The sequence below is a fragment of the Lathyrus oleraceus genome, chromosome 4 (assembly GCF_024323335.1).
Source record: "Lathyrus oleraceus cultivar Zhongwan6 chromosome 4, CAAS_Psat_ZW6_1.0, whole genome shotgun sequence".
Classification (NCBI taxonomy): Eukaryota; Viridiplantae; Streptophyta; class Magnoliopsida; order Fabales; family Fabaceae; genus Lathyrus; species Lathyrus oleraceus.
The window spans coordinates 330276624-330285651 of NC_066582.1; the positions used below are offsets into that span (position 1 = coordinate 330276624).

A 9028-nucleotide genomic window follows, 5' to 3' on the forward strand; every position below is an offset into this window, starting at 1 on the left:
ATTTGGCAGAGAATGGCTCCATGGTGTCGGAGTCGTACCATCTTCAGTGCATCAAAGGTTGGTGATTTGGAGAGAAGATGGAGTGGTCGAAAATATCAAAGCCGACCAAGGGTACTTCATGGATGACATAAATAATATCGGCAAGAAGGAATTCGAGAGAAAGTTGGCCAACATTTCTCCTTGTTTTCCAGCGGAGGATGTATATGCTAATCTGAGTGAGGCTTTCGTTTCTCTAACTCTGCACGAGACTCATGGCTTCATTTGGGATGTGGAACGTCTGGATGATCCACCTTATACAGGTATCCAGCCGACAGGCTGGGGAGATGTCACAGATGATGACTGAGCTAGAAGCGCTAAGAAAGATTTTGGCATACGTTGCCGAGAACAAAATAAAGTCGGCTCTAGAGGCTGAAGAAAACATGGTTGTCGAAGCCTATACGTTAAATAAGGAGGGGTGTATGGCTATTGGGCCAGAGCCCACAGATAAGCCGGTTTTGGCTAAAGGAAACGTCAACATGCAGCGTTTGGACTGCATTTATGATAATGAACCTTTAGGGTTTGAAAAAGACCCAAAGGCACCAGAGATAATTCGACTAAAATACCCCTTGGAAGAAGTCGACCTTGGCGAAAATGGCGAAAAAAGACCAACATACATCAACGCCAACATCGACGAAGAACTAAAGTCTGAGGTAATATCCATACATAAAGAATTTAGGGATTGTTTTGCTTGGGATTATAACGAAATGCCTGGTTTAAATAGGGATTTGGTCGAACTAAAGCTGCCAATAAAAACTGGAAGAAAGCCAGTAAAGTAGACGCCGACGTTTCGCCCCAAAGATCATGGCAAAGATAAAAACAGAAGTAGAAAGACTCCTGAAAAGCAAGTTTATACAAACTGCAAGGTATGTCGAATGGTTGGCCAATATTGTGCTAGTCATCAAGAAGAATGGGTCTTTAAGGGTATGTATTGATTTTAGAGATCTAAATGCTGCCACCCCCAAAAATGAGTATGCCATGCCCGTGGCGGAAATGCTGGTCGATTCGGCCGCTGGTTTCGAATATTTAAGTATGTTAGATGGTTATGCTGGGTATAACCAAATTTTTATTGCTGAAGAAGATATGTCGAAGACGGAGTTTCGATGCCCAGGAGCCTTGAGGATATATGAGTGGGTTGTCATGCCATTCGGCTTGAAAAATGCCGGAGCAACATATCAGAGGGTATTGATCTCAATGTTCCATGATTTTATTGAAGATTTCATGCAAGTATACATTGATGATATTGTAATAAAATCAAATGGTTGACATACTCACGTCGAACATCTTAGAAAGGCCTTTCTAAGGATGAGGAAATATGGATTAAAGATGAATCCATTAGAGTGTGCTTTTTGTGTACAGGCAGGCGACTTCCTTGGCTTTGTGGTGCATAAAAAGGGTATTGAAGTAAACCAAAGCAAAATAAAAGCCATTATGGACGTCAAGCCTCTGTCGACCAAAAAGGAAGTACAATCTTTGTTGGGCAAAATAAATTTTCTTAGAAGATTCATATCAAACTTAAGTGGCAAAACAAAAGCTTTCTCCCAACTACTTCGACTGAAGAACGAGGATTTCAAGTGGCGGGATTAGCACCAAGAGGCTTTTGACAAAATCAAAGAGTATTTGAGTAGGCCACCAGTACTGGCCCCTCATGTTAGGAATAGGCCAATGAGACTGTATATTGCAGCCTCAGAGTCGACTATAGGAAGTATGTTAGTCCAAGAGGGTGAAAAATGTGTCGAAAGACCTATGTATTACCTTAGTCGAATGCTTCATGACCCTGAAACTAGGTATAGCGATATAGAAAAACTATGTTTATGCCTGTATTTCTCTTGTATGAAACTAAAGCAATATATTAAGCCTGGTGATGTGTACGTGTCTTCCCACTTTGATATTATTAAACACATGTTGTCTAAACCAATTTTGCATAGTCGAATTGGGAAATGGGCTTTGGCGTTAACGGAATACTCTCTATCATACGTACCCTTGAAAGCAATGAAAGGGCAAGTAGTAGCGGATTTCCTTGTCGACCATTCAATGGTCGAGATGGCGCAAAATTATGTAGACTTAGCGCCATGGAGGTTGTACTTCGACGGTTCAAGACATAAGCATGGATCTGGGATAGGAGGAGTCATAATTTCTCCAGATGGAATTCCAGCAGAGTTCAAATACATAATCGAAGGGGCATGCACAAATAATGAAGCATAATATGAGTCACTAATCACAGGACTTGAACTACTGCTAGAATTGGGGGCAAGGAATGTCGAAATTATGGGAGACTCGGAGTTAGTGATTAAGCAAACATCAAAAGAATACAGGTGTGTTAAAGAAAATTTAATCATGTATTTTGTGGTTACCATCAGATTACTCAAGAAGTTTGAGCAAGTCAACCTCCAGCACATACCACGAAAAGAGAACCAAAGAGAAAATGACTTGGCGCAAAAGGCTTCAGGGTACAAAGCGGCGAAAGACCAGGATGAAGAGGTCCAAGTAAGAGAGAAAGTACGAGCGACATTGTTATCACCATCAGATTTATCGATTATAAAGTTGGGAGCCGTAGATAAAAATCATTTTGAAATTCTTACCGTCGACGACGAGGGGGAAAGTGATTGGCGTAAACCGCTAGTCGAGTATTTACGTAATCCTTTAGGGTCGACAGATCGAAAGGTGAAATATAGGGCCCTTAGCTACGTCTTGGTGAATGATGAACTACTCAAAAAGATAATTGAAGGAGTGATACTAAAATGCCTGGGAGAAAGCAAGGCATATGTAGTTGTGTCTAGCATACATAGTGGAGCGTGTGGGGCGCATCAAGCAGGGTTGAAAATGAAATGGCTCTTGATGCGCTCAGGAGTTTATTGGCCTTCAAGCTTGAAAGATTGCATTGGATTTGCTAAAAGCGGTCAAGAATGCCAATTACATAGGGGCATACAGCATGTGCCTGCAAGCGAGTTGCATAAAATTGTGAAGCCCTAGCCTTTTCGAGGGTGGGCACTGGATGTTATAAGAGAAATAAGACCAGCCTCGTCGAAACAACAAGGGTATGTTCTAGTCGGTATCGACTATTTCACAAAGTGGGTCGAAGCCTTGGCATTGACAAATGTAGACCAAGAGGTTGTGATAGACTTTGTCCAAAGTTATATCATCTGCAGATTTGGCATCCCGGAAACAATCACAATTGACTAGGGGTCAGTTTTCACTGGTCGAAAAGTGCAAGATTTTGCAAAAGAAATGGGAATCAAATTACTGACTTCTACCCCCTATTACGCACAGGCGAATGGCCAAGTTGACACTGCTAATAAGGTGATCATTAGCCTAATAAAGAAACACATAAGAAAGAAGCCAAGAAATTGGCATAAGACGTTAGACCAAGCTTTGTGGGCATGTCGAACATCACCAAAAGAAGCAACTGGAACAACTCCAGTATATGGGCACGACGCAGTGTTGCCAGTAGAGATTCAGGTCCAGGCGGTCAGAACCCAAAGGCAATATGAAATACCTTCTGAAGATTATTGGAGCATGATGACAGACGAACTGGTCGACGTAGATGAAGAGAGAATGTTAAGCCTTGGATTCCCTACAAAGGAAGAAAGAAAGAGTCACCATAGCCTACAATAAAAAGGTGAAAGGTAAAGTGTTTGCTGTCGACGATCTGGTTTGGAGATTGATCTTGCCTATGGACAGAAATGATAGAGTTTTGGGTAAATGGTCCCCTAATTGGGAAGGACCGTTTAAGGTTATGAAAGCCTTTTCTAATTACGCCTACGAGGTCGAGGAGTTGGCACCAGATAGGCGAATCCTAAGGGTGAATGGAAAGTACTTGAAAAAATATAGGCCTCTCCTTCAAGAGGTCAAGATTTTGACAGACTAAATAACTGTCGAAAAGAACTATGTTGGATAAAACTATGTTGGAAACCAGCTACAGAAGGCACAGAAAATAAATACACAGTGCTAAAAGTAAGAAAGATAACATTAAAGTGGCAAGAAGCCATTGTTTATATATTACACGAAAATAACACAAATAATAGAAGCGGTCAAAGTCGGCCGAACTTGGATTGAAAAGATTTAAGCTCAAAATTATAATGTAAAGACGTATGCTCCAAGGTGTCGGCATGGGCTTTAAGCTGCTCAAGCTTCTCCTCAACCTTCGAAAGCTCTTCAGCGACCTCTAAGGCATCACTGGTGGTTTGCTCCACAGTGGCTTGGGCAGGTTTTAGAACTTCGTCGATAAAGCTCGACTTCTCCTTGGTAAGTGACTCCAGCTCAGTGTCCAGAGTAACAATTTGACGCCGAAAGGCATCAATTTGTTGGCGTATCTCAGTGGCCCTTGTTTGTTTGGGGATCAACTATTTCTTCTGCTCCTCCATAGCCCCCAACATTTTGGTGACCTTCGCGTCGGCGTGCATCACCAACTCCCACTTTTCCTTCACAGAGGCCTCAGTAGCAGCAATCTGGCGTTCAGTTTCCCTAACGCTATCGACATGGTGCAGCATGGGAACCAGAAGTTGTTCTAAAGCGGTCGTTGCACGCTTGGCATATTTTGAGAGCTGAAGATCTTTAAGTTGGGCAAGCACGTGCAAGATCTCTAGACCGGCAGCGGGCTCATGCATGAGCACAAAAGGGAGGTCATGATTCAAGGCGTGAACACGGACTTTATCCATTAAAGCTTTGGTCTTCGTCGCCTCAGAGCCTATTTTCCCAGAGTGAAGCTGCTCAGAGTCGGATGAGGCATCACGCGATTTCATCAGATTACAAAGTCTAGCAATTGCTTATAAAGCAAAGGGTTTTATCGCCAGCCCTGGGAAAGACAAAGGGGAAGCGGCCGACGGAGGAGTAGTCTGAGAAGAAGGAGAGGCAATTGACAGAGGAGTAGTCTGAGAAGAAGGAGAGGCAGTTGACAGAGGAGTAGTCTGAGAAGATGGTTGCTTGTTGGTGTCGACGCCCACTGGTCCCCTTGGATCCTGCAAAGGCAAGGAAGCTGAAGAAAGACTAGAGTCAGAACTAGTCGAACTGGAGTCCGTATGCGTTGCAGGACTAGTGACTGAGCCAGAGTCACTATCACTAATCTGGATAGGGAAGTCAATGAACTCACCAGCGGTGTCGACAGACTGTAGCGGGTGAGCTGGAGAAGAAACCGGAGACGAAGGAGTGTAGTCGGCGACGGGTTGAGTCGGCTCAATAGAAGCATCAGCCTGCTGTAAGGAAAAGATGTGTGTAAGAGAAGTACAACAATCCAAGGGAGTGGACAGGAAAACAAGTAATTACATGTGTCGACGTAGGGGAGACGGCATCCTGATTTTCTTTCCCCAAGGCAGCAGCAGAGGAGGTGTCAGTCGACTGTGAAACCCCCACAGCTGGATCAGGGACCTTGTCGAGAATAGAAGTGTCAACCACAATGGTGTCGACATCTACAGCGGGAGCCTCTAGAGTGAGCGCTTTATGGTGCTTCTTTCTCATGGCTTCGCCACTCCTAGAGGGAGAGTCATGCTTCTTCCTTTTGTGGCCATGGTGGCTCTTTGATTTGTGTAGAGAAGATGGATGGGAAGTTGGATGAAGATACGAAGAGAGGTTATAAGCAGATATTCTAGCCAGAAAATCAGACAAGCCAACAAGAAATACCTTAGAGCCTGTGTCGGTAGAGCGTTTGTGTTTTTTTGGATTTTTTTAGAGTGAGAGGAGACAGTGGGGTTTGTCGAACATGGTTGACCCTACACATAAGTGAGAAATTAGAGACCACGTAGTGTTTCCCTTAAAAAATACAAGAGTAAATGAGACTGTTTCATATAGGTGCATACCGAAGAACTGGGTTTATTCAAGACTTGAGCAATAGTTGATTAAGATTTTATGAGAAATAATGATTTGATTTATTTTGTTTTTGTTTTGGGAAAGTTTTGAACATAATCTTTTCTATAAACAATAATCTTATTAATAAATATAATTCTAATCATAATCTAATAAACTATACTAGTTAAATTAAAAGTAAATTTCAATTTATTAAATTTTATAAAAAAATAAAATTCTAATACTCTAATTAAAACAATTTCAAACTAGACTAAATTAATTTTAATTATAAATTTTATTTATGTTCTAAATTAATTCTAAAATAAAAACTATTCTAAAAATAATGATTCTATTCTAAAATTAAAATCCAATAAACTATCCTAAATATAAAAGTAGTAACTATATTAAACAATAAAAATGTTAGAAAATAATTCATATTTGTAATAAAAATAAAAACATAATTAGTAATTAAAGTGGATTAAAGATGAAACAAGAGTAAAACCAAAACTTTAATATGAATGATTTTTAACTATAACTATATTTTTTTTTAAATTTGATTTTGATTTTTTTTGGATATTTTTTACTATTTTTGGATAAAAATAAAAAAATTAATTATTATTTAAAAAATATATTAATAAAAATAAAAATTAATAATAAATATTAAAAAAATGCAATTTTTCCCTTTTAAATAATAAAATAAAAAAAGCAAGGATAAAAAAAGAAGTAGAATACGAGATTATTTATATTAATGGAGATTTGTGATTTTTCCTTAGATCTGTGTTTTAATTTTTAGGAATACTTGATAATAATAGTAAATCATTACTAGTTTAAAGAATCAATAATACTTAAATAAATTATTGATAGCCATGATTAAAACAAATTCGTTCACTTAACTTCTAATAATTAAAACCAGTCAAAGAAATTAAATTAATTTTTTGATGGAACTTTTAACTTATAAAGAAATAATAATTGATCAATTCTGTAAATAATAAAAACTACGTGGTAGTAATAATAACAAGAAAAGATATATATATATATATATATATATATATATATATATATATATATATATATATATATATATATATTTAAATTTTATCTTGATTAAAATAAAAAAAATAAAATTTTTGATTTTTCTAGATTAAAAATATATTAAATTCAAAAATTAAAATAAAAAATGAAAATTTTGAATTTTCTAGATTAAAAATATATTAAATTCAAAAATGAAATTTTTGATTTTTTAGATTAAAAATTCGAATATTAAAATAAAAAATGCAAATTTTATTTAAAAATGTATTTAAAATTAAATAAAACTTTAAAAATACAAATTTGTTTGCAATAGAAATTAAAACATAAAAAAATGAGACAAATTTTAAAAGTGGGGAAAGTGAGGTTTGAACTCAAGACCTCTTCCTTGTAACTCCTTACATATGCTCTTCTACCAATTATACAATTTCATTTATTCAAAATAAAGTGGCACTAGAAAACATATGAACGGTGGGCAAAATTTGGGGTACGACAGCTGCCCCTATTTAATTAGTTTCAAACTGAGATGATGATGAAGAGTCTTCATCTTCTCGGGAGGAGATGGTTAAATATAAAGAGGAACCCTAATTTTGACCACGTAGTTAGTGGACTATTGGAATGCGTAAGGATTGAATAATCCTTGATGCTCTATTGGCATCTAGACCAACCTTTAATGGAACCCCAATAATACCCTGGCGATTAATTTCAGCCCATCCGGGTGAAATTTTTATATAATTTCTATGATCATTCAATCATGTTACTGAAATTCGGTAGGACTCTGACGATCCTCCGATCGTTGTTTGATAAAACCTTAGTAGAACCCCTGATAAAACTCCTAACAAAATCCTTGGCAAAATTCCTGATGAAACCCCTGATACAACTTCTGGTGGGACTCCTGATGATGAGATCTTAATAAAATCCTTTGACATCCCTAATGAAACCCTTCGATTAATCCCTTTTGATCAGTTTCGACCTCTCCGGGTGAAACTTGCACATGATTCCTATGATCATCCGATCATGTTGCTGGAATCAGGTTGGACTTTAATGATACCTTGATTACTCTGGATGAAACCCACGTCGATAAAATTCTAGTAGATACCCTTGATGAAAATCTGGTGGAATCCCTTGATGAAAATCTGGTGACCCCTTTAATAATATCCTGATAGAACCCCTTGATAATAACCTTTATTGAACCTTCTTGGTGAAACCCTAGTGAATCCTTGATAGAACCTTGTGGATAGTTTTTTGATGAAACCCCTTTGATATAACCCCTTTGATGAAACTTCAGATGGAATCCCTAGATGAAATCCTTTATAAAACCCTTTTGATGACACCCCGTGATAGAAATATGGTAAAACCCCTTAATGGAACCCCTTGATGAAACTCCTGATAGAACCCACTAATAGAATCCTTTGAAGAAACCCCTGATAATATCCTTGGTGAAACCCTCGGTGAAACCCTGGCGGAACCCTTTGATAAATCCCCGATGAAACCCCTCTGACAAAAATATGATGAAATCCCTAATGAAATCCCTTGATAATAACACTTTGTTGAAACTTCTTTGTAAAACCCTGGTGAACCCTTGGTGGATAATGCTCTGATGAAAACCCCTTGATTGAACCCCTTTGATAATATCCCTTGGTAAAATCCCTTGATAGAACCCCTTGATGAAAATCCTTTATAGTTCTGATGAAACCCCTAATGGAACTCCTGGTAAAAGCTCTTTAATGAAACCCTTGGTGGAACCCCTTGAAAAACCTTGGTGTAACCCTTTGATAAAACCCTGGTGTATTTGATGGAATGCATCCCTTGTATGGGATAGGTTAATAATCTGGAGATGTGAGAGGCGAAGACCCTCTCAATAGTTGATAACGATCATTCAGGATGACAGACTAATTGATATATTCCTTTGATGATCCGCGATGAGTGAGTTTGCAGGGAAAGTCCTTTATTGAAAAGGCTCCGTGGAGATGGTTATTAGGGAAGAATGGTGTCACTTAAGATGATTGTCTACTAGGAAATATGCTTACAGGCGTGGTTCCCTAATGAGTGTGAGTGCTGGAAAAAGTCCTCAGAAATCCCTACAAGGATCCGGTGAAGGAATTGTATACCATTAGGGCATACTAGGGACAATGCTGCTAAGTAGTTTTTGCTTAGAGAATAAGCTCCAAGGATACTTGCTGGGGAA

The 9028-nt window shown here is 38.3% G+C and overlaps 1 protein-coding gene across 1 annotated transcript; it reads left to right on the forward strand.

Annotated features, from left to right (window-relative positions):
• The first annotated feature begins 2373 nt into the window (after positions 1-2373).
• Positions 2374-3009, forward strand: LOC127137307 (uncharacterized). Its single transcript, XM_051063778.1, has one exon. It carries the CDS (start codon positions 2374-2376, stop codon positions 3007-3009), a length of 636 nt encoding a protein of 211 aa, XP_050919735.1.
• Positions 3010-9028: the final 6019 nt, after the last annotated feature.